The sequence below is a fragment of the Australozyma saopauloensis genome, chromosome 2, assembly GCF_035610405.1.
Source record: "Australozyma saopauloensis chromosome 2, complete sequence".
Lineage (NCBI taxonomy): Eukaryota > Fungi > Ascomycota > Pichiomycetes > Serinales > Metschnikowiaceae > Australozyma > Australozyma saopauloensis.
Window position 1 is genome coordinate 2,010,854 of NC_086132.1, and position 23,110 is coordinate 2,033,963.

Genomic DNA, 23,110 nt, shown 5'->3' on the forward strand with positions numbered 1-23,110 from the left:
AGCATAGAGCATTTGATTGCTAGACATAAAAAATCTGAAAGTTAAACAAACTACAAACTACTGAAAACTGCAATTCACATGGTGCTTTTTTTTTTCTCAGATCTCGCAAGTAGTACCATAGTGTCGCCAAAGTTGGAGTAAGATAGTCTATCTATGTAAGAACAAAATGCACTTGAAATTGTGAAGATATTTAGAATTGTTTCTATGAAGCATTTATATGCAATTTTACAAGTATCTTCAGAATCATCGTGAGGTTTCTGATTGGAGTCCATCTAGATCTTACCACATGAGAAACCGCAAATCTATTGCTGCGAGTCTATGAGTGAGTTGAATTATTGCAGACTTCTCGGAATATTTAGAATTAGCTATCGTTCAATAGTTTCTGAAGTTTCGGAACAAAACAACTTGTTCTTCCGCCTAAAGTGACAAACTCAAGGGAGTGACCTGTTTTGGTCTGTGGATCAGCCTCCTTTCTACGTTTACCCCAGCGGTGGAGCATTAACCAATCCTCCGGAAATTTCTTTGCATCGCCCTCGACATTCACAGCAAATTCCATCACATAGATTATTGCGTCATAAAGCCTTTTGACCACTTCATGATCCTCAGTGTCAATACTTTTCAGGAGTATCTCATTAGGATGAATGCGAGCCTGGAAAAGAACCTCATCTGCAACCCAGTTACCGATGCCAGCAAAGATACCCTGGTCGAGAAGTAGTGTTTTGGCCACCTTTTTCCGCGAAAGAATGAGTTTCGAGAACTGCTCGAAATCCAAACGCGGGCGACCATGCGGAGAGGGATCGGGGTCTCCAAAAACAAATTTTGAAGCTTCAGATCCATCGGGAGCTTTGGAGTAGTCTGGTCCCAATTTGTCAAGTGGGAATCGCTTCATTAAAGATTCTTCAGTCATACAATCCACGTCATTATAAAAGCGAACACGGCCCAATCTTCTGGGGTCTGTAAAAGCTGCATAAATTGGTTTCTCTTTGTCGTGAGAACTGAAAACGAGCTCAAACTTTGTAAACTTTGGGGGCCATACATCGTCAATATCTTCTTCATTTGCATCGTCGGCGAGCTCATCCAGCGGCGTCTGTTCTTGCTTCACATCCACTAGCAAAATGTCCTCAACCTTAACATTTCTTCTCGTTTTGTCCTTAGGTCTCAAAACTGTGTCTTGCGAGACTTTGACTCCAGTCAAAGTCCGGCCCTCCAAGCTTTGTGCCACCAGAATTGTGTCATCGCTCGAATTTGCAAACGCCCTAAGTTTTCTTCTTTTCACAATGACGTGTTTGTCTCTGTCATCTGACATCAGCTTTTTTACTTTCACGTCTCCCCCATTCTCCATTAGAATTAGGTGAGACTTGATCTCTTTCAACTTGATCATACCGGTCATTCCCAAATGCATCATAATAATCACTGGTTGCTTCTTCAACGGCGACAATCGTAACCAAAAATACTTTCCGTGACGGCATGCTTTCTCAACTTTCCTTCCCACGATAAGATCACGAAAAGCATCCGTGCTTTTGGCAATTGGCTCCTCCTTAGTCAATTGAGGAAAAAGAAGATTGTCTCGGGGCAAAATTGCGTCAGTAATTGTTCGCCCAACAAGATGGCGCCGGAGTTGAGCGCATACATGTGCAACTTCGGCTACTTCAGGCATGAGTAGCAAAAAAAATAAGTGGTAGTGATCCACTAAATCTATGAAAAAAGTAAGAATGCTCCACGGCAGGTTCGAACTGTCGACCTTCAGATTATGAGACTGACGCTCTGCCAACTGAGCTAGTGAAGCGCTTCTTGTTAATCGGATTTATGATGAAAGCTATAACAATCAATTCTGCTGCTCTTTATTCAATTTCAGAGACAACTCTTTTTTTGTGCACTGGAAGCTTCGTGACTTTGTGCGGCTCTTTCTCCCCGCGTACATTCTATACAGAGGTGGCTTGAACATTGGCCCTAATACCCGGACTTAATTACAGTTCATTACTCTAATTTAATGCATTCAGCCCCGAAAACAGTACGTCACCGAAATTTTGATGTCTGTTCAATTGTCGTTTGATCATTCTTGAGTTTACCGAATCTAAAGAGAAAACGGATACAGATGCGTAGGGGAAGAATACTCTGTCCTTTGTAAAAATTCAAAAAATACTCACAATGGCCTTAATTTATTTTTAATGAAATAAGCACATAGTGGATATCGTTTCTTCGCCGCGTTATCGCTACTGATAAACGCTCTGAATTTGCCCCAGGTTTCCCGCCTTTCATTCCTTGTCGACACAAACCAATCAAGGAATGAATAGAATCTTCGGTAGCAGGTCTACCGCTCCTAAAGTTTCACTCAATGATGCCATCAATTCCATCGATGATCGTGTTGGCTCTCTTGATGTGAAACTTTCTAAAATCAACTCCGAGTTATCTACGTACCAACAAAAGATCAGTCGAATGAGGGAAGGACCAGGCAAAAGTGCTTTGAAGCAAAAGGCGCTCAAGTTGTTACGCCAACGCAAGCAAATCGAAGCTCAAAAGGATCAATTAGAAAACCAGCTGTGGAACATGACCCAAGCATCTATGACAACAGACAATCTAAAGAATACCATGATTACTATGGATGCCATGAAACTGGCTAATAAGGCCCTCAAAGCTCAGTATGGAAAAATTGATATCGATAAAATAGAGTCCTTGCAGGATGAGATGTTGGACTTGATTGATAAGCTGAACGAGTTGCAGGAATCATTGCTGATGAGCAATGCGCCAGAAGATATATCTGAACTGGAGTTGGACGCTGAGTTAGATGCCTTGGGAGAAGAAATGGATTTTGAGTCGGAGATGAATGAATCCGGATTGGGTGTGCCAAGTTACCTTGAGGAGATGCAAGGGCCTGACAAGTTGCCTGCTTTCATTGATGAAGAAGAAGAAAAGAAGGAGAAAATTGCCAACTAGCTAGTCCAAGATCTTTTTATAAATATCTGTCATACTAAGCTCGTATCCATTTGGATCCCGTACTGAGCAATGGTTCGAGTGGTATCAGATTCAGTTTTCATAACTATACTCAGATAAAATAATTAAAATGATGGAACCCGATTGTTATCTAGCCTTATCTGCCTGCTATCATGTTATCATTATTGCTCTATCTATGAATTGAAGATGTATGCTCGAACTGTTCATGTTCATGAGGTATTGATGCATGTTGGCTGCCTTGCCTTGAGCATGAAAGATCTCTACTGCAGCTTGTTATACTTGCGAGCTGGTGGATTCTGCGGAGTCGAAATCATGAAACTGATACCTGTCTTCAGACTGCGGCGTTTCTTGTGATTATAATGATCCTCTTCCTCTCTCCTACGTTCGGGGATGGGTCCAGGAACCCATGAGACCATTCCCGCCTGTAGAGGTGGAGGAATAAAGTAATGCGAGGGCACATATGCATTTCCTTGTATTGGCATAGGTGCCGAATTCATGTAATACAAATGCTGACCTTGTTGAGGGCTATGCTGTGGCGTTTGCTGTTGCGTGTGCTTTCCCAGGTCCGAATTTGGTGTCCACCCTTGTGCGCCATTAATTTGGGATGGTGGCGAGCCCCCAAGGTTGTATGCCGATACATTGCCCCTCCCTACTTGTGTATTTGGCCGTATGGGGGTTTGCAGGGCCTGTGTATGCAGCCACGGCCGTTGGTGGTCTTGGGCCTGTGTCTGAACATGGTTTGGTGTATCATGTGAAAATGGATGCAACTCGGCTTGCCCGCCTGAAGACAGTCTTGACTCTTGAGATTTATGACTTCCCGTCAAAGACAGAGGAGAAATTTTTTGCTCTTGAGGTATGTAATATAATGCCTGTTCCTGACCAGGATTGGGATATGCATAGTAGACAGGGTACATCGAATTAGGCCCTGGTGTTGATGCAGGATACAGTCGTATAATGGCGGTTTCGCGCGCTGCGTCTTCAGATGTCTCACTTGTCTTGCCATTTGAGGAAGTAGCAATTAGTGCGGCAGTCCCAATCACAGACCCTGGGCCCGAGGGTGCTGATCCCGAAACAGACTCAACCAAAGAAGGCGCGCGCGAGCCCGAGTATGATTGTTGTGTCGAATTTGCAATCGATGGCGGGGGGAATTGTTCTTCGGACATTGGACTGAGTTCGACAGAGGAGTCGGCTTTTGTATCGTCCTGATGTTGACGGCCATGAGAGACGTTCTTGTCAGTATTGGTTATAGTATCGCGGGTTCCAGGTTCAACACTCGTAGATCCTAAACTTCCTTCATGGAGGATGGTGGGTTTTCTTCTTACAGGAGAAGGGGCAAGGTGCGGTTCGGGAATCACGATTTGGGCTTGTTGAGTGGAATCACTTGAACTATTTGACCGAACCATAGTGAGAGGCGACGTTGTAGGCACTGATTGCAGGTGTAAAGTGCTCTGATTGAGGCACAGACCTGCCTTTGTGTCATTAAAGAACAATCTACTTATCAACTCGGTGGCCTGGCTATGGCCCTCTGCATGTTTAAAAATTTCAGCGACAGAACGCGAGAGTTCGCATTTCAATTGCATTTGCTTTGTCTTTTCTCGTTCAATCTTAAGCTGCATTGCTTCGCTCGTCATCTCACTGTATTGCAGTCGGCCCTCAAGACGACTAGCGCTTGAAGAAGGGACTGCTGATGATAGACTGGAGAGAAGATTGAGATTGGATGTTTCTGAAGTGTCATTCTGTCGTTGCCTCGGGGCATCGGCCAGGTCACTGTGCGAGTTTGCTCTTTTGTATTGTTCCTGGGATCGGCCATTTTGCTTTGTGCTCTCTGATCCAAGAGAACTGTCAGCTCCTGTGGGTGCCACTATATGTTCATGATGTGAATGTCGTCTTCTGTCTAGGTTGTACGTTTTTAGACTGCTTATAAACTTTGCTGTTTCATTTGCGCGATCTCTTATCGGACTCGACTCAGACTTTGGAGAAGTTTGTGACGGCGATTCAATTGCATGCTCTCGGGGCGATCTGCTCACACCTGGGAGTGTGCTCATGAGACAAGTAAGGGAAGTCAATTTGAATAGGGAATCGTCGACATTCAATGACGACTAACAATCGAAAAGCAGTTCTGAGTCAAAATAAGTCAAATGATCCAAACGATTCGAATAAGATCCCAAAAAGATAAACGTTGGAAGGAAAATTGTGATTACAGGTTTGGCTCGAATTTAGGAGAGAATACCACAAATCCTATGGTCTGCAGAACAGGCGAGATATAAAAGAGTATAAAAACGGGAATGGGGCAGGAGTGTTCGATTGAAGTGATGTAACTCCTCTCTTAGAATGCTCAGTTTCCACAAGGGGTAACTATCCCCATCAAATCTTAGCCGTTTGGGGTATATGCCAAAACTCCAAACCAAGCCTGCCATACTAGCTCTCGCCTGCAGGCTGTCAATGGCTGCAAGAATTTCCAAATGTAGTAAAGTTCGTTTAGCCGCACTGCTTGAATGTACACCGGATCATACCCCAAGGACCAGACTACATAGTGTAACGAAGGTACGCATCATTCATATGAATTTAAATTGCAAACTCCGAGTTTGAAGTTTCGGAGTCCTTACATATAGGGGAATTGTTTTTGGTCTACCTATTTGTGTTTTATCGTTTTGGGTTTGTTTTATTTTTTCTTGATTTAGAACATGTAGCGCAAATCCTACTAGATTGTGAAAACGTCGCTGGCTTTTTGGCGAACTACTCAAATTGAAATTCACACTTTTCTGCGTAAAAATGCATGAAATTCCGAATTATTGGACAAATACTATTGAGCCATGTATTCTTGCGTTTGATCTGTTAAGAAACATAATCTAGAGCTGACTCATAGCTTATCACCTCCTACCCCAGAATTTACACCCCACGCTCTTACTTCCTGAAGAAACAAATTCAACATGGGTTTGATTATAGTTGGAGTTGGCGGTCCTTCGTCTTCGGGAAAGACAACGATTTGCAATAGTCTTCGGACCATCTTACCGCAATGTACCTTGATTCATTTAGATGACTTCTATTTACCTGATGGTGAAATACCCATGGATGCAGACCTTCAGCTCGAGAATTGGGACTGCCCAGAGGCTATCGACTGGCCGAAGTTCCAGAATTATATCGACGAGATACGTGCTACTGGAGGAGATGTATTACCCGTTGAATCTAAGGAATCGGAGTCGCTTCTAAAGCTTTCTAAGGAGGAAATAGACGAAGCTCAGACTTTGATCGAAAGAAAATACCCTGAATTGCTCAATTCTCATGTTGTACTCATTGACGGGTTCATGTTGTACCATGATGTCGCCATCTCCAATCTATTTGATGTTAAATTATACTTCAGAGCCCCATATCAAATGCTAAAAGCACGCAGAGAAGCAAGAGCAGGCTATGCAACAAGCGATGGATTTTGGGTTGACCCTCCCGGTTATTTTGATCAGATTGTTTGGCCTCAGTACGTGTTGACACACAAGTATTTATTTCTAAATGATGATGTCGAAGGTGAGCTAAAGGAGGAGAGCAAAAAAAGCGGGCTCAAGGATATATTCAATGACAACACAAAATCAATCAAGCAATTGGTTCTTTTGTCTTTAGATAGTATCAACGATGCACTGTCTCATACTATTTGATACAAAGGTACACTCATTTAAAACTACCTTCAGGTTATGTCCATCAATAATATATTTATTAGATACCACGCCCATTTAAAAAGAATTCTATCATTTTATCGTGAGAATCACTTTCTCTTCTTAGACTTCTTGGATGAGCTCTTCATTTCGGCTTCGTAAATTTGCTCAGCACTTTCACCCTTACGCTTACCGTGCTTGCTCTTCATGCTGACAACACCCAGTTTAGAGACTGCTTTCTTAGCTGCATCATCATCCCATTCGGCAACATTGTCATTGATAGCATATTTGTCCAAATTGAGAGCGTTAATGAGCTCTCTTTGCTTTAATTTTAACTCAGAAACGACCTCGGAACCTGCTTCCTCCAAATCTTGAACCATAGCACTTTCTGTTGCCAAAGAATCGAAGTTTGAATTTTCATCACCATTCATCTCTCTTATCGTCTCATCCTCAAGTGCAGGCATTGAGCTGGCGAGATCTTTACTTAAGACAGCGCGGAACGCATTTGAGAATTTTCTAATGACCTTGGAGAACATAGCCATTGACTGAGAAGCAGGCAAACGCAATTCCTTGGATATATCGTCCATGCTTTTATGCTGTAAACCAATTGCCAACAAGATAGCTGCCTGGACAGACGACAAAGAAACGTCCTTGGTCTTGTCAGAGAAGAAAACCAGAGCGATCATTGGCAACATATCGAGGATAACGTGATAATCCAATAAGTTGTTTGCATATGAGTCTAAACGTTTCAAATCGAATGGAGACAAAATTTCATTCAAGGCAGACCGGTCTAAAGCCTTGCTGTCCACTTTGCCTGTTGATTGGAGAATGTCAAGGGCCTGAACAGCAGGAAATTTTCCAAATTCGTATGATAATAAGCTCAAGAAACGCTTGTGGAAATCTCTAGCGAACTCAGCGAGCCATTGATCATTTTGATTGCTCAAAACATGAAGCATAACACTCGTGTGTTCACCAGTCAAGTCGTTTGCGGTTTGACGCAAGTAGACCGGGAGGAAACCGGAACGTTTCCAGAATTTGTGTAATTGTGGAGTCATACCAAACGAGACACCCAAGTAATTGAGAGCATATGGTGGTTTTTCCAGAAGTTTTAACAAAAGGGGAGGCAACGATTTGGCATCTCTCAACTTGATTTCATCTTTCAAAGAAGCGTTTTCCAACTCTTTGTCGGAGACTCTCTCCAATGTATGATCATTGAGGGTGTTGCTCTCTGAAATGTCAGTGAACTTACCTTCGAAGTAGTCCTTCAAAAGTTCGAGCGCACGAGAACCATAACCCATTCCGGAATAGTCAGGGTTGGTAGCAATTCTCACAATTCTAGCACCACTCAATGATGCAAATTCGTCATCTTGGAACTGCTGAGAAATCAACCATGGAATAAGGTCTCCACCAGCTCTTTGACCTCTTGATAACGAGCGTCTGACGCTTTCCTTGGATATTTCACCCTCCAAGGCCAACTGAACAACACACAAAGGATCTGGAATCTTGTTGTCTGCCGGATCAATTGGTGGAAGTAAGACATAAAGCTGGTGAGCTGGAGCGTCACTCATCAACTGCAAATCATTTGGAGAATTTTTGTAGTGCGAAGCAACATAAAGCGCCATCATCTTTTGGAGGAACGCTTCTGATACTGGGTGGAAGGAAAAAAGAGTGTCTCTGTTCACATAGAATAAGTTGCATTCAGATGGATGAGGCGTGCCCTTTGCTGTTAATCTATGACTTTTCGCTAGGGTTGCGTCCAAACACAAAAGTTTGTTCAACCACTTTTCAACAGGGTCACCGGGTGCATAACGAATTGGTTCCAGCAATTCAACCTCTCTTAAGGTTCTAGCCATACTCGTGGGTTCGACTCCTTTGTTGTCACGAGAGACAATAGAAGTGTCGCTGCTTCTGGAGGCAGATTGATCTCTCAATTGTTGAATGAGCTTAAGGGACAATGAACGCCCTGTTCCCTCATAACCATTGATGGTAGAAGCCATAAACACCAAATATGGACCCAAAAGGTTTTTGACTACTGGCAATGGAATAGCAGCAGCCTCATCAATAATCACCAACTCGGCCTGGCCTAGGACTTGATGGTCACTTGGGGCTATGTATTGAATCGTTTGTCTGTGAGCCCTCTTAATGTCAACTCTGACAATGGCCTTGTTGAATGCCGGGTTGTTCAGCTGGATAATATCATAATCAAGATGCTCGGTGTACCCCAAAGCATCAAAACCTTTGAAAACAAATTCAAACAATGTCTTTAAGTTTTCTGGGGAAGGAGATGTCACGAAAATATTTGCATAACCGTGTGAGATAGCACCCGCGATGGCAATACCAAGAGCTGCAGATTTACCTCTACCACGACCGGCAGTAAGTGCAACAGTACTGTTTAAAGATTTTTCAGAGATGACATCCACGAAGGTGAGAATTGCCTGTGCTTGGTTTACTGTCTTGGCTAAGGAAACAAGGGAGCCAGCGGGCTGTACATCTGCTAAGGAGTCCTTTAAATCCTTGAGCTCTTGTTGCTTAGGTGTCAAATCATCATCGGCGGGAGGAAGAGGTTTGATGTGTTTACCTCCAGACACTGGTAAGACGTTGAGCTCATCATCCACGACGAGACAGGTTGCACACGAGCCCAAAGAAAGCAAGAACCGCTCATTGAATCTGGCTACAACATCATCGTGAGCTTCGGTTCTGTAGCGCGAATGGACGTCCATTGTCATGGTGTAGAGCTGCTTCAAAGAGTTCATGGACTTGAGAAGCATCACAACAATTCCTCCACCTTCGACAGTCTCGATGGTACGAGCTAATAAGTTGGGTGTGATTGCTTCAAAATCCTGAAGGATACACATACCATACGTATTACCCAAAATCTTTTCAGTCTCTTTGTAGTACACATATCTAATGTTCTGATTAGATACAAATGCTTCGAATGGGTCCTGATCGTTAACATCTCTGGTACCTCTCTTGATTTCCTTCTTGATTTTGTTTTCTCTCTTCTTTCTGTGCGATGTGAAACCCAACAACTGCTTCTTGTACGCCCATAAAACAGATTTGTTCATCTTCAAATCTGCACTCATCATAAGATAATGCAAGTTCGGAAGTTGATTGCGGGCCTTATCGCCTACAACGATGAAGAAACTTCTCTCCTTTGATTGAGCTCCATTACGGATGAGAGCCGGTATACGAGAGTCAATGGCTTTCTTACCCATTTTTAGATGCTGTCTTCAATGATCTCGCGATGCTCTTCGCATCGCCAGGCATCCTCTCCACAGACTCTTGGTAGTGCACCTACCATAAATATGCATGGTTCCAAAATGGACCTGCAGATAACACTATTGGTTACAAGTTCTAATTTGCACCCATTGACAATAGTGGATCTCATTTTTGGGAATGGCTTGCAAAAGACGTTCCAAAAAACGATCTTATAGCGCGGAATCCGAGGAAGAGTCCCTGGCGGCATCTTTTCTGGCTCCTGCAAACCGGCGGAGTGCTCCCGCAAAGAACACAATACCCAAACGTTTAGCGCCGAGATCTGGAAACCAATTCCGAGTTGGACCGCCGTTCAAATGTTCCGAGTTGGCAACCATACTATGCGCCTCAACAGGAAAAGTTGTCAAGCCGATATTAAATGCCCGTCTCGACAGAGGTTTCGACTTACAACAAGAAAGATGGATTGGGTATAAGAGGAATTATTTCACCCTTGTCTCTTCGTTCAATGTAGTAGGTGTTGAAAATCCATTGGAGGGAACATTTATTTTAGTTGAACCAGATACAACTATGGCGAGGAATATTAGGTACTTCCGAATTGAGCTCAGCAGCGAGACTGATGAGGCCATCCCTCGCCAGATAAGTCTCGTGCAACATACAGCCAAAAGGGACAATGGTCCACAGAGTAGTCCATCCGTTTACAATATCATTCCCGGCGATTTGCCAAGCCATGATACTGTCCGTGAGATCGCAAACGTCAGAAACCTCACCAAGGTAGCTCAGAGCAATCTTCTATTCTTTGTTTCGGATGAAGAACGTCAAGAGTACCTCGATTTTTATGAGACAGGTTTGTTGACTCAATACCCAGCAAATGAACCGGTCTCTAGAGCTGTGCGCTACGATCGAATTCAATTCCAATACTCGGCTATCGAGGCAGGACAAAAAGGGACAAAAGTCGAAAGAGGCTTTATACTCAAGCTATCACTATTTGCTGTTCTCAACGATGGTTCAGCGGTAGAAATTTGCAAAGCTACTTCTCCCTCTCTCTTGATTCGAGGAAGATCACCATCTTCGTACGCATGCCAGGGTAATCCGGCGAACTGTGGCACAATTTTGTCTCAAAATGGAGTTAGAGTTGATGACGAACAAAAATCTGATTTATCTCATGTACAAGCTGGAACTCATTATCAGAAGCGCCAACTGCGACCTCAAAAGAGAACGCCGTTAAAAAACCTCAACAGCAACAAACCATTCCGCAAATCATCAAAAACAGAGAAGTTTGGATCAAGCCCGGGATCAATTTGCTCACCAGGAATTGTGGAAACCTCCTTCAACAAAACACAAAATGAATGCATTGTGAGGATCAAGATAATTCCTGGCGCGGAAAGAAAGCAACTCCGACCAGAATACGAGATGAGAAGAAGTATTCTACCTCAAATTTCTCACCTCAAGCCCTCCAACTTTTGCAAAAATTCTAACGCCGAAGCATCTGGGAATGAATCTAGCTCTATTGACATAAAAGATTTGGCGGCCTCTGTTGAACAGTATAAGCAAGAGAGGGTAGGTAGCTGTGCTTTGACTCCAGTTGATTTATTTCCCAGACAGATTTCCTTTTCATCCTCAATAGATCTTCTTGGAAGATCATTCACGGCAGATGGCAACAGAATAAGAGCAACTTCAAAAGATCTATTGTTCTTGTCATCATATCCTGTGAGTCAGAATTCAAATGCCACATCATTTGAGAGGTTGGATAAGGCGATGAAAGCATACGAGACAGCTAAAATTGAACTCGAGGCACTCACCCTGACTCAGACTAAAGAATGTTTTTTGAAAGAGAACGAAAGTTTACTTGAACTGGTGGTTCCATTCTCGCTGTATTTACCTGTGCAAGGGTCTACTTCGACCCCAATACAATCAAGAGGCGTAGATGGAGCATCCAATAATACCAAAACAGAATCCAAGTTTGATCAATGTGAGCACGGGAAAAGAAAGAAGAGCAGGAGTAGGGATGAGTATGCTTTTGATCTGTGGGATTATGAGAATGCCGATGATTCCAGCTACCTATTATTGCTTGCAAATTTGACGAAGTATCTGGCTTTAATAAGGTAAGTCTCTCTATAGCGAATTCATGAAATTTATTCTGCCGGTACTTTATTGTTCTTGCTTGAGGTTTACCATCAGTATTGTTTGTTATCTAGAGTTGATTCCAGTGTTTAAAAAGCTAAGACCGACCGGGTGTATCAAAAAGAGTTAAAAAACCACAAATAAATAATCGTAAGCTATACCTTACGATACGACCATTGTGAGGTGCTTTCCAAATGACGGGATCTCCACTTGCCCTAGTGAGCAGAAACACACCAGTCAGCAAAAAAGAAACCCATGACATTGTTCCAAAATCATCAACGACACAATCATTATAATTGACGTGACAGTTGAGCTTTTGACTTCTTGGATCCACTTTATAAAATTCCTCATCTTTCCCCATTTTTCGTTCCTGCTCAAGTATCCCTCACATAGAGAGAACATTCATTTACACAGATCTAACCACCAATGTTGTTTTTCAGTTTCTTCAAAACCCTTGTGGATCAGGAGGTTGTGGTTGAGTTGAAGAATGACATAGAAATCAAAGGAACCTTGAAGTCTGTGGACCAGTATCTCAACTTGAAGTTGGACAACATCTCTACTGTCAACGAAGAGAAGTACCCACACTTGAAAGCCGTCAAAACCCTTTTTGTTAGAGGCTCCACTGTTCGTTACGTGCACTTGAGTGCAAACTCAGTCGACTGCACTTTGCTACAAGACGCTTCGAGACGAGGTATGTATTCAACACTATTAGCTCTCACCAACATATACTAACTATTACAGAAGCTATGGCTCAGGCCGGAAAATAAGGAGAAGAAGGAATATGTATAATAATATTTACGATCAACTGATAGTTTCATTGTAGAAAACGATTTGCTGAGCTCAGGATGGTACGATTTGCTGATGGAATGTGCCATTGAAGAACTTGGACCCGGCTAAGTCACTATTGATCATGCGCCTTTTAAAACTTCATTCCTAAAGAATTCAAGAGAACTTAGAAGCATTTTAATAATCAGAGCCAAGAACTTACAGAAGGTCGAGAGCAGTTGCGGTTTCCAAACCCAACTTCTGTCATAAATCTCACGCACGGTTATGCCTCCAAAATTTTATTAGAAAATAAAGACATCACTCATATCAAAATACTGCGACGATAAAATACTAAAACAATTATTTTTGTGCTTTGATTATAGTGCTAAGAAAGCGAAATTTTTCGCTGTGATGGCTTTTGGCAGAAACGCGCTGCTTGTGTCCTTCACCGAGTGCACTACAACATAAGATGTCCGGTTCGATCCCTGCGGTCAAAGGTAAGAACATTCGAGTAGTCAATGTTTCCCCTTTAGCAATGAGTAGCACGATCACTGGAGGGAAGCAATTCAGCACAGTAGGCTACCCGTAGTGGAGGCGAAGCGGATGGCATCTTTGTTGGCTTTGGTGCGGTTTGTGGAAGACCTTGTGTTGTGACTCCGTTTATTTTTGCTTTTTGTTCTGCATTTTTCTTATAAACTAGCATCGATCTAGTTCAATCACATTTGAGTGCTATTACAATTTATTTTACGTCCTTTTCAACAATCATTCATCTATTTTTGTAGTGAAGCTAGTCGCTTTTAGTTTTCTTATTGAAGATGCTTAGAAGTAATCCTCGTTCATTCCAGACGCAACCCAAGAGGCATACAAAACACATAGCTAGACTGACAATAAACTCCCTTGGGGTTTCTGTCATCAGATGCCCGAGAATCAAGTATTGAGCCGCAAATGCAGAAAGAGCAAGTCCTACTGGGTTTGAAAGCCTCCTAATCAACGGACCAGCCTTGACTCCCACCTTACTTTTAAAAAAGTTTGACATGAATACAAGACAATACAGGATCCGCATCGTCATGTTAATGATATTGGAAATGATGAGTCCGAGAATTCCCATGTGCAATTTCCCTATCAAGACGTACAGAATGGTCAAGACAATGATACTCAGAATAGACATGAACACAGAAAAGCGTCCGATTTCTTTGTGAGTTGAAGCACTGCTCAAAAATGCCTCAAAAATTCCGTTGAATGCCATAAAAGGAATGTACAAGATATAGAACGGAAACATCGAATAGATATCTGATCCCAGCCAGTTGGCACTATTGCCTAAAACACAACGTAGCATGAATGATCCATTAGTGTATCCACCGAGAAGAACGAGAACACATAAATTTGTATAGAAAACGGTCATCGTAGACATAAACTCGTACGATTGTTTCAAATCGGCGTTCTTGCTTGAAATAATTTTTGTCATAGAAACGCGTAGCGTTTCCTCGATCGGCTGGAAAAGAAGACGTGCTAGGAGTGAACCATAGTTGGAAATGAGTGAGTAAACTCCTTGTTGAGACACTGTAAAAAGATAGCTGACAAGAAGGGTGTCACCCTCTGTCAAAAGATGCTTGAATATCATTTGAAGTGACAAAGAACGCCAAATTGGGACTGTGCTTCTGTCCAAGAGCCTTCCGTCTTTGAGTTTTTTTGGGATTGGGAATGATGTTACTGACGAGCTCCAATAGACTACAAAAATGGTCAAAGCATAAGCAAGATGGCCCACTGCAAAAGCAAACACATGAGAAACATGGCTCAAACTCTTTTTTTGAATTAGTATGATCAGCGCCACAGTGGCCACGCACTTCACAAATACAGCCAGACCCTCCGCCTTTGATTTTGCTTTCAAGTTGACTGCAAACTGATTCAAGGCAGCGAATGGCTCTGCAAGTAGCTCAATTTGAACCAGTGCTACAAGGATCACCAATAGAACCTGAAAATTATCCAATTTGCAGATAGTATCAGTATACAATGACGAGGATCTCTGCATGAGATATACGATAACAAATATCGGTAAACTGAGAAAGAAAGGAAGACAACCAAAATTTATGACAGCTTGACGCACGTTCTTCTGATCAGCATCATTGATTCTTTGAATAGACATGCGTTCTGCCTCCCGAGAGAAGAATAGAACAGTGTTGATGATAAACTCGAAGTACGCAGCAACTCCGAAAACTTCTGGCGTGATTCTTCGAAGAAGAAGTTGATTCGATATGAAGGTGAATCCTTTTGTTGCAGTTTGTGTCAATATTAGGAAGACAGCATCCTTTATTCTGGGGGAAGACATAGTATTTGATCAGTTCTGTGTTCGATTGAGCATGTAAATACTAATTTTATGATTGCCCGATTGTGAAATTCAATTTTGCGGTCAAGCTTGGCTTGTGACGTGGCTCAATTGATACAGAGAGATCAGAATTAGAGTAGTTAAGAGCATACTTGTTGGTCGCAGACACACTCAAAAATGGTGCACATCTGGCAAAACACCTTCATATCTGAATTTCATGGCAATTTTAAAAAGAATTTTAGTCATAAATTTCAATTTCTTAAATCACTGAGACAGTCCATTCATCCTTCATCTGAGTACCGTTTGGAACAAACAAGAATTTGGAACTATAATAAATAACATGAGAAGGTACAAAACTTCATCTAGACGAAACAGACACCACCCAAATAGAACTTACTATTTCTCAAGGGAAAAATAAAAATCATCAAAAGATTGAACTCCAGCATCTTTATCGGTAGTGCCCCGCCAAAAAGATCTAGGCAGTAATAGTCCATGGAAAATAAGCACATCCACCCCATCTACCACCATACCTAAAACGCTGCCTCTTTAGCTAGTTGGCACCATTTAAAAGAGTTAAGAAATTTAATATTGCAGCCAAAAAGCTTCTAAAATTATCTCCGCCTGATAAAATTCAACAATTCGCATGAGTTATCTTCCCATTTCCAAAGACAGTGGAAACCACGATGTTGTGGGAAATCCAGATCTGGAGCTTCGAGAACAAGATAGATGGCTTCCCATAGCCAACGTGGCTCGACTCATGAAGAGCACTCTTCCTGCTACTGCAAAGGTCAGTAAAGATGCCAAAGAATGTATGCAAGAATGTGTCTCAGAGTTTATATCATTCATCACAAGTGAAGCTAGCGATAAATGTCTCCGAGAAAAACGGAAAACAATCAATGGAGAGGACGTGCTATACTCCTTGCATGATTTGGGATTTGAGAATTACGCAGAGGTCTTGAAGATTTATTTGGCCAAATACAGAGAACAACAAGCTATGAAACAGGAACGTGGGGAGGCAAAGAGTGCGCGGAAGCCTTCAAGAAAGGCTAAAACCCCAGATCTTGGAGACGAAGGTGAACCTGAAGACCATGTTCCGAGTCATAATCCAGAAGGTGCACCCATTCATGAGGTTTCTTATAGCGCGCCCAGTCCAAGAAAAGATCTACAATCTCCAGATTTTTTTCAACAGTACGATACTGGAAATCAAGAAGATACAAACGAGCTTGGTACATCACCACATCCTAATGCAGAGAGCATTAAACATGAACTCGATATCTCTGGTAACTTGCTGATAGACGAAAAGGAGCACTATCAATATGGTGATTTCATAGGAGATGAGAGCGTAGACGCTGGAAAAGACCACCAAAAAGACGAAGGAATTGACCCTTTGTCAAAACTCGAGGGAGGAGAGAATGACATAGATACTTTGGGTGTTGGTATTGAAGAGAGGAACTATTTCTAGAGTTTTTAATATTGATGAGTGAACGTAATGCCGTGTAATTTATGTCTATACTATATTTTCTGTCTGCAAACTGGACATGTTGGAGACACTTTAAGCCATCTACGCAAGCAGATCTCATGAAAGGAATGTTCACATGGGATCACAGACCGTATTTCTTCCTTGTCTGAGAGATTCAAATCCTCGTAGCATACAATACACCTGCAATCGGGTAGTGCTTTGGGCACCTTGAGTTTGTCGAATATTATGTCCTGCTTGAGGAGATCGACTAGCGCCCTGGCTTTAGCAATCATCATCTTCAAGCTGATGTAAGATGAGGGCACTGAATGGAACGGAAAAGTGTAGTGGTACAAGAAGAAAAGAGAAAATACTGTGGTCATACTGAAACGCATGAGACTGAGTAAGAACTCCAACGCGTAGATGTAGCCCAATTTCTTACGCCTCCAACGCTTCAGCGCCAGCGCTGAAATCCGTTGTGCAATCATTGTTTCGTAACAATTGAGTGCAAATATGAAGGATGTAGAAATAGTAGAAGGGCAATGATTTAGAACCTCGAATCCGAATATGGTTATCAATGCGTTATGGTGTCGGAGCAGCCGCCACATCACATCATGAATAAACTTGTAGAGAAGAAGTATATTCACAAAATTTAGTACGGCAATACCCAACCCAAGCCTCCAGTAGCCATACTTAGTGCTGCCAGCAGCAGAAGTGGGCGGAGAGAAGTAGAGTTTGTGAACCCGGTCAGCTACCAAAAACCCGAAAAACTTGACCAGCAAGACACAGAGAAACAAGCCGCCGTACTTAAGAGCCTCGAACGATAATTCGTGGCCAAAGTCAGCACTGCTGTAAAATACAAGAAACCCAGCGACGAATTCCCAGATGGTGTGGCGTGTTTTCCCGCTGAGAATATGTACTTCGTCATCCGAAAGAGTTCCGAAGACTAAATACTTGAGTAGATTGACAAACACGAGTACGAGCAATACGCAAGCATGTTTAAGTTGAAAGTCAATACTTGAAAATGCACTTCCGATCTTGCTCAAAGCGTTGAGTATGCTAGAGAAGGCCCAGTTCAGGTGCCTGGCTAAACTTAGTAGGGCAAACTGGATAGTTAGTACAGGTTGGAGAACCGGTGGAATTGATAATCCAGACAGCGAGAAATCGGAATTTTAGCTAAAAGGTTTTAAGGCACACATACCATGCCCACTATCTTTTTGGGGGCTGTCAGTGCTTGTATCATTCATGTAGTATCTGGGGAAGCTTTATCAGATCCCGCGGATCATACAGAATATCCGAACATATCTATGGTGGCGATAGTAAAAAAGAAACGGAAACAGAATATACGAAAAAATTAAGAAAATGACATTTGGAAGATATCTAATTTAACGAATCTCCTGAAAAGTCGTCCAGCTCTAAATATTTAGAACTATTCTACCTTCTACTGTTCAGTAGTAAGTTTTGCAGCCAATCTGAGACAGATGCACTCTCCTACCCAAGACGAACTACAGTCGATGTGAGGAGGACAACAGTGTATAATAAGCAGCAGCGAGAAAAATTCGAAGTACAATTTAGCGTGGTATATTTTCATTCAGTACTTTCATTTCCATATCTTTCTTATCGCGAGCCGGTCGCTATGAGATGGAGCAGCCCAATCAATCGAATTTACTCAATTAAAGAAGCTCAAAAATTAAAACGAAGCATCAAGTCCACACAAAATGATACGGAAATTCTAGCCAATATACTTCTCAAAAAAATCGCTTATCATAATCTGATCCCCCTCCAAGCGATGGGCATCGCGATACTCCGCGAAAAATCTATAGTGGATGCTAAATACCTTGAAACATATTTCGAAAATGGGTAGACGCAACTTCAAGAAAGGTAACGGCTTCGGCAGAACCGAAAAGCGTGGCACCAACAATCAAGGCTCTTGGACCGATGTCGAACGTGAGAATGAAAAATGGGAGGCTTACTACAAGGCCCTCAACATTATTCCAGAAGACGAGTGGGCTAAATTCAAGGAGACCTGTCGTACGGACTTGCCATTGACGTTTCGTATCACCGGTTCTAAGGCTCATGCAGAAGAAGTCAACCAGAAGTTCTTGGACGACCATGTCGCAAATTTGAAGGACGTTGAGTTCGAGGGTCTTCCATTGGCTCCTAAGAACATCGCCTTCTATCCCGATCAATTGGGATGGCAATTGGATGTTCCAAAGTCTGTCATCAGAAAGAATGCAGAGTTTGCTAAAACCCAGCGTTTCTTAGTTCTCGAGTCGATCGTAGGAAACATATCCAGACAGGAAGCAGTATCCATGATCCCTCCTCTTTTGATGGACATTGAGCCACACCACGCTGTCTTGGATATGTGTGCTGCTCCTGGTTCGAAGACCGCACAATTGGTTGAGGCTCTCCATGCCAAAGATGCCGAGAAGGCTGCCACCGGTCTTGTTATCGCCAACGACAGTGACTACAAGAGATCCCATATGTTGGTACACCAAGTCAAGAGACTCAACTCACCTAACTTCATGGTAATCAACCATGATGCTCAATTGCTCCCAAGAATCACCTTGCCAGAGACTGGCTTGATCAAATTTGACAGAGTGTTGTGTGATGTCCCATGTTCTGGTGACGGTACTATGAGAAAGAACATTAATGTATGGAAGGATTTCACTGTCGGCGATGGTTTGGGATTGCACCCATTGCAAGTCAACATCTTAACTAGAGGATTGCAGCTCTTGAAAGATGGTGGTCGTCTTGTGTACTCCACCTGTTCCTTGAACCCTATCGAAAATGAAGCTGTAGTCGCAGAGGCATTGAGAAAGTTTCCACAAGTTAGCCTCGTAGATGTCTCCGCTGATTTGCCAAACTTGGTTAGACGCGCTGGTATGCTGACCTGGAAGGTTTATGACAAAGAAATGGAAGAGAAGCAGCCAGGCGACGAAACCATTCACACCACTGCTTTCCCACCTTCTGAAGAGGAGCAAAAGAACTTCAACTTGGAAAGATGTGTTAGAGTATATCCTCATTTGCAAAACACTGGAGGGTTCTTCATTACCGTTTTCGAGAAGAAGGCAAAGGATAACGCTACTGCCAAAAGAGCTGCCACTCCTTCTGAGCAAGAGCCAGAAACTAAGAAGGCAAAGATCCAAGCCACATCTGAACTCGTCCCAATGTCGAAGAAAAAGACCCCAAGAAACGCCAATGAGGAGCCATTTGTCTTCTTGGCCCCAGAAAACGAGCAATTACAAAAGTGCTGGAGCTTCTACGAGGTCGCTGATGGATTCCCTCGTGACACTTGCTTGGTTAGAAACGCCACTGGTGATGCTTCTCGTAGTATTTACTACGTTGCGCCTTCAATTGCTGAGATTTTGAGAATCGAAAACCAAAAGTTGAAGCTTGTTCATGCTGGTATCAAACTCTTCTCTGCTCAAAGAAAGGACCACGAGCTTTGTCCTTGGAGAATCCAAAATGAAGGTTTGAGCATGATCAAAGAGTACTTGGGCAACTGCAGACAGCTCTCATCAAACATGGAGTGCTTGAAGCTCTTGTTAACCAACGCTTACCCATCTATTCAATTCCTTGAGAAGAGTGGCGTTGATGGTAAGTTCTGCGAAGATTTGAGAAAGATGACCGAGGGTTGCGCTTTCATGCTGATTAAGAGAACTGCTCCACTTGAAGATATGTTTGTTCCATTGTGGGTCGGAAAGACCAACGTCAATTTGATGGTCAATAAGCAAGATACTCAGGAATTGCTCATGAGACTTTACGACATCGAAACCAAGGCTTCTGACGAGGTCAAGGAGAAAACATACCAATTGAAGGTTGAGGCTTTGAAAGCCGCCAGGGACTCCGAGACCCCAGAGACTGATTCTTGAAATCGTCATTTTGAAACTTAATCATCACTTCCTGTATTCTCTAGAACTTTATATACAAAATACTTTTCTTGTAACTAGCATACTCCCGTAGTAACGAGCTTTGTCGAACAAAAGCTCAGTTTATTAATTGTTACCACCACTATTTTCGGCATCGCTTTCGTAGAAAATAAGGTCCGGTTTTTGAATTGGGTCAACTCCATATGATTGAGTTTCCTCTCCAGCTTCTACAGGATCACTATGTTCTGCATCAGATCTGTCTGAATGACTGTCTTCGATAATTTTGGTGCTATTCCTGCTCAGCTCAAGCTCCTCGGGGCTTGATTTCTGAGGACAGTTCTTATCGGGAGTTCTGGAGATTTCAGATCGTTCTGGGTGATCGGAGAGGTCTGACTTATCCTTGTCGATTGAACGATTATTGTTAGCAGTTGACTTTGAAGAACTTCCGGAATTCTCCAATATACTCGAGTTTTGTAGAGTGGCAGAAGCATCAGAAGCATCAGAAGCATCAGAAGCATCAGAAGTACTAGAAGCATCAGAAGCACTCGAACTATCTGACGAGTCAGAGTCATCTGAGCTGTCGGAACCACTGGAAGTATCAGAACTATCAGAAGTGTCGGAACTACTAGAACTATCCGAGCTATCATCCGAAGAAGATTCCGAGTCTGATGAAATATCAGGAGCCCTTTTGCTGTCCATGACTTTCAATCTCTTCCTCTCAGACTCCTTGATCTCCTCGTCCGTGTCGCTCTCCAGGAGTTCCAAGGACATGATATCAGAGTCGGAGTCTGCAGACCCCACTATATCCAACTCCGAATTTTCTGAGTGCAGTGAATCTGCCGGCGCAAACTTAAGAGCATCTGTGGGATCAGCTGCAAGGAACACCAGGGCCTCACCATCACCGATCATTTCATCGGCCCACAGTTCAGCGACCATCCCTAGCGCCAATAACGCGGTCTCATCCATAGAATTGAGAATGACCTTTGATTGTCTAGCATAGTAATGTATGCTTCTTAGAAGCTCAGGGGTCGGAAGATCATCGGCACAGAAATCCTCTCGGTTTCGAAGTGGGATCTTCAAAGCCAGGGGCTTAATCGACTCCAAGATTTCATCGGGCGCAAGCGCCGTTCCTCTATCTAGAACGATTTCCTTGTAGTCTGGCGCCAAAGGATCTAGGATCACGGTCTTTCCATTGACCCTCTTGTCAAGTTTGTGGTATGGGGAATTGTACAAGATTGTGTCGTCAAGGACCGCTCCAGTCACGTACGCGTCTTCGGTAGCCAGGAAAACATTTGATTGAAGTAGATTTGGGTCTCTCTCTTTCATTGATCACGACGCGCACTGGATTGTGGAGTGTGCTTCATCTGGTGATGATCATCTCATCTACACACATATGCTGTGCACACTCCTGAGACCTGTCAAACTACATCGAGCAAGAATAATAGAAAAATAAGAATAAAGATATCGTGTAATAGAATATATGCAGATCTGGTGCACTCAAAAATATAACAAATAAAACGTCAACTTACTCAATGTTAATGATGACTTTGCCGGCGGCCTTGTTAGATTGTAGTCTCTTGACAGCCTCGGAGACTTGATCCATTGGATACTCGCTATCAATAAAGACCTTGAAATCGTGCTCGGCCAAGGCCTTTACACACTTGTCTGGCCAACTGTCAGCGGGGTTCACCAAAACCATCTTATAGAAGTAAGGAAGAAAACCGAAATTGCTTCGTAACAGTCTAAAGTGAGAGAATATTTGCGAGGGAAGGTTGCCAGGACCCTTCGAAAAGTCTAACTTGGCGTCTCCGGCAATTGTGGTGTAGGTTCCACCTTCAGCACGGCCCTTCAAGACAGTCAGCATGTCACCGAGAAGGTCGGAGTTACCGCAACAGTCAAAGATGGCATCAAAGGGACCGGACTCCTTCACAGACTCCAACACAGGGTTCAAGATGGACTTCTGCTTGGTGTAGTCAATTACAGTTGTTGCTCCGAGCTCCTTGATTAGGCTCTCTGTCTTGGACGAGCAGCTCACAACAATCTCCGACGAGTTGTACACCTTCTTACCTAACTGCACAACGTAACGGCCAACAGAGGTTCCAGCTCCAATGACCAATATTTTGTTGAACGAGTTGCCCTTTGCGATGCTGTCAAACATGCTCTGAGCAGTACCGAACACCAATGGCCATGCGGCACCTTGCTGGAAGGTCAAGTTGTCCGGCAACTTGCGGCAATTGGCGCCCGTAGGCTTGGAAGCATCCACCAACACGTACTCAGCAACTGTGCCGGGACCGAAAATATCCTGGAACAAACCAGAGACTCTGTCGTTGACCTTGAGTCCATTTCTTTTGGCTGCATCAGCACCAATGGCAACGACAACACCCGAATAGTCAAATCCAAAGCCCTTCTCGCCGCGGAAAATCCAAGGACTCAACGAGTTCTTAATAATCAAATCAATTGGATTGAGCGCAGCTGCATGAACTTTGACGAGAATGCTGTCAGCAGATGGGAGCTTGTACTCGCCATTAGTTTCTGTGACTGGGATCGATTGCGTGCCCACAGTGAGAGGATTTGCTTTGTTGGTGAATTTGACTGCCTTGAACTGCATTTCTGACGGCTTGATTTTTTGTTGATGAGATTGAATGTATCAAGATGTGCCTTGGTATTAAATACTCGATAATATGGGGTGAAGGCGCAATCCAGCCTTCTGCCGTGCCGAGGTGCAGGAGGTAGAAGAAGGTAGAAGTGGTGATATTTTGCC

The 23,110-nt window shown here is 43.1% G+C and overlaps 13 protein-coding genes and 1 non-coding gene across 14 annotated transcripts; 6 read left to right on the forward strand and 8 right to left on the reverse strand.

Moving 5' to 3' along the window:
• Nucleotides 1-361: 361 nt before the first annotated feature.
• On the reverse strand, nucleotides 362-1,657 carry PUMCH_002108 (uncharacterized protein; the record flags this gene model as incomplete). The annotated part of the gene is made up of 1 exon (XM_063021130.1): nucleotides 362-1,657. One exon carries the CDS (start codon nucleotides 1,655-1,657, stop codon nucleotides 362-364), a length of 1,296 nt encoding a protein of 431 aa, XP_062877200.1.
• Nucleotides 1,658-1,713: 56 nt separating this feature from the next.
• On the reverse strand, nucleotides 1,714-1,786 carry PUMCH_002109. The gene has a single exon. It is a non-coding gene; the product is annotated as a tRNA-Met (tRNA).
• A 500-nt stretch (nucleotides 1,787-2,286) lies between these two features.
• Nucleotides 2,287-2,934, forward strand: PUMCH_002110 (uncharacterized protein; the record flags this gene model as incomplete). Its single annotated transcript, XM_063021131.1, has 1 exon — nucleotides 2,287-2,934. The coding sequence occupies one exon, from the start codon at nucleotides 2,287-2,289 to the stop codon at nucleotides 2,932-2,934; it is 648 nt and encodes a 215-aa protein (XP_062877201.1).
• A 278-nt stretch (nucleotides 2,935-3,212) lies between these two features.
• Nucleotides 3,213-4,997, reverse strand: PUMCH_002111 (uncharacterized protein; the record flags this gene model as incomplete). The annotated part of the gene is made up of 1 exon (XM_063021132.1): nucleotides 3,213-4,997. One exon carries the CDS (start codon nucleotides 4,995-4,997, stop codon nucleotides 3,213-3,215), a length of 1,785 nt encoding a protein of 594 aa, XP_062877202.1.
• Nucleotides 4,998-5,882: 885 nt separating this feature from the next.
• PUMCH_002112 (uncharacterized protein) lies at nucleotides 5,883-6,599 on the forward strand (the record flags this gene model as incomplete). The annotated part of the gene is made up of 1 exon (XM_063021133.1): nucleotides 5,883-6,599. The coding sequence occupies one exon, from the start codon at nucleotides 5,883-5,885 to the stop codon at nucleotides 6,597-6,599; it is 717 nt and encodes a 238-aa protein (XP_062877203.1).
• Nucleotides 6,600-6,706: 107 nt separating this feature from the next.
• On the reverse strand, nucleotides 6,707-9,811 carry PUMCH_002113 (uncharacterized protein; the record flags this gene model as incomplete). Its single annotated transcript, XM_063021134.1, has 1 exon — nucleotides 6,707-9,811. The coding sequence occupies one exon, from the start codon at nucleotides 9,809-9,811 to the stop codon at nucleotides 6,707-6,709; it is 3,105 nt and encodes a 1,034-aa protein (XP_062877204.1).
• A 181-nt stretch (nucleotides 9,812-9,992) lies between these two features.
• On the forward strand, nucleotides 9,993-11,918 carry PUMCH_002114 (uncharacterized protein; the record flags this gene model as incomplete). The annotated part of the gene is made up of 1 exon (XM_063021135.1): nucleotides 9,993-11,918. One exon carries the CDS (start codon nucleotides 9,993-9,995, stop codon nucleotides 11,916-11,918), a length of 1,926 nt encoding a protein of 641 aa, XP_062877205.1.
• Nucleotides 11,919-12,359: 441 nt separating this feature from the next.
• PUMCH_002115 (uncharacterized protein) lies at nucleotides 12,360-12,700 on the forward strand (the record flags this gene model as incomplete). The annotated part of the gene is made up of 2 exons (XM_063021136.1): nucleotides 12,360-12,624; nucleotides 12,675-12,700. The coding sequence occupies 2 exons, from the start codon at nucleotides 12,360-12,362 to the stop codon at nucleotides 12,698-12,700; spliced, it is 291 nt and encodes a 96-aa protein (XP_062877206.1).
• A 785-nt stretch (nucleotides 12,701-13,485) lies between these two features.
• Nucleotides 13,486-15,024, reverse strand: PUMCH_002116 (uncharacterized protein; the record flags this gene model as incomplete). Its single annotated transcript, XM_063021137.1, has 1 exon — nucleotides 13,486-15,024. One exon carries the CDS (start codon nucleotides 15,022-15,024, stop codon nucleotides 13,486-13,488), a length of 1,539 nt encoding a protein of 512 aa, XP_062877207.1.
• A 640-nt stretch (nucleotides 15,025-15,664) lies between these two features.
• On the forward strand, nucleotides 15,665-16,483 carry PUMCH_002117 (uncharacterized protein; the record flags this gene model as incomplete). Its single annotated transcript, XM_063021138.1, has 1 exon — nucleotides 15,665-16,483. One exon carries the CDS (start codon nucleotides 15,665-15,667, stop codon nucleotides 16,481-16,483), a length of 819 nt encoding a protein of 272 aa, XP_062877208.1.
• Nucleotides 16,484-16,533: 50 nt separating this feature from the next.
• On the reverse strand, nucleotides 16,534-17,085 carry PUMCH_002118 (uncharacterized protein; the record flags this gene model as incomplete). Its single annotated transcript, XM_063021139.1, has 1 exon — nucleotides 16,534-17,085. One exon carries the CDS (start codon nucleotides 17,083-17,085, stop codon nucleotides 16,534-16,536), a length of 552 nt encoding a protein of 183 aa, XP_062877209.1.
• A 1,218-nt stretch (nucleotides 17,086-18,303) lies between these two features.
• Nucleotides 18,304-20,352, forward strand: PUMCH_002119 (uncharacterized protein; the record flags this gene model as incomplete). The annotated part of the gene is made up of 1 exon (XM_063021140.1): nucleotides 18,304-20,352. The coding sequence occupies one exon, from the start codon at nucleotides 18,304-18,306 to the stop codon at nucleotides 20,350-20,352; it is 2,049 nt and encodes a 682-aa protein (XP_062877210.1).
• Nucleotides 20,353-20,475: 123 nt separating this feature from the next.
• PUMCH_002120 (uncharacterized protein) lies at nucleotides 20,476-21,675 on the reverse strand (the record flags this gene model as incomplete). Its single annotated transcript, XM_063021141.1, has 1 exon — nucleotides 20,476-21,675. The coding sequence occupies one exon, from the start codon at nucleotides 21,673-21,675 to the stop codon at nucleotides 20,476-20,478; it is 1,200 nt and encodes a 399-aa protein (XP_062877211.1).
• Nucleotides 21,676-21,874: 199 nt separating this feature from the next.
• On the reverse strand, nucleotides 21,875-22,957 carry PUMCH_002121 (uncharacterized protein; the record flags this gene model as incomplete). Its single annotated transcript, XM_063021142.1, has 1 exon — nucleotides 21,875-22,957. One exon carries the CDS (start codon nucleotides 22,955-22,957, stop codon nucleotides 21,875-21,877), a length of 1,083 nt encoding a protein of 360 aa, XP_062877212.1.
• Nucleotides 22,958-23,110: the final 153 nt, after the last annotated feature.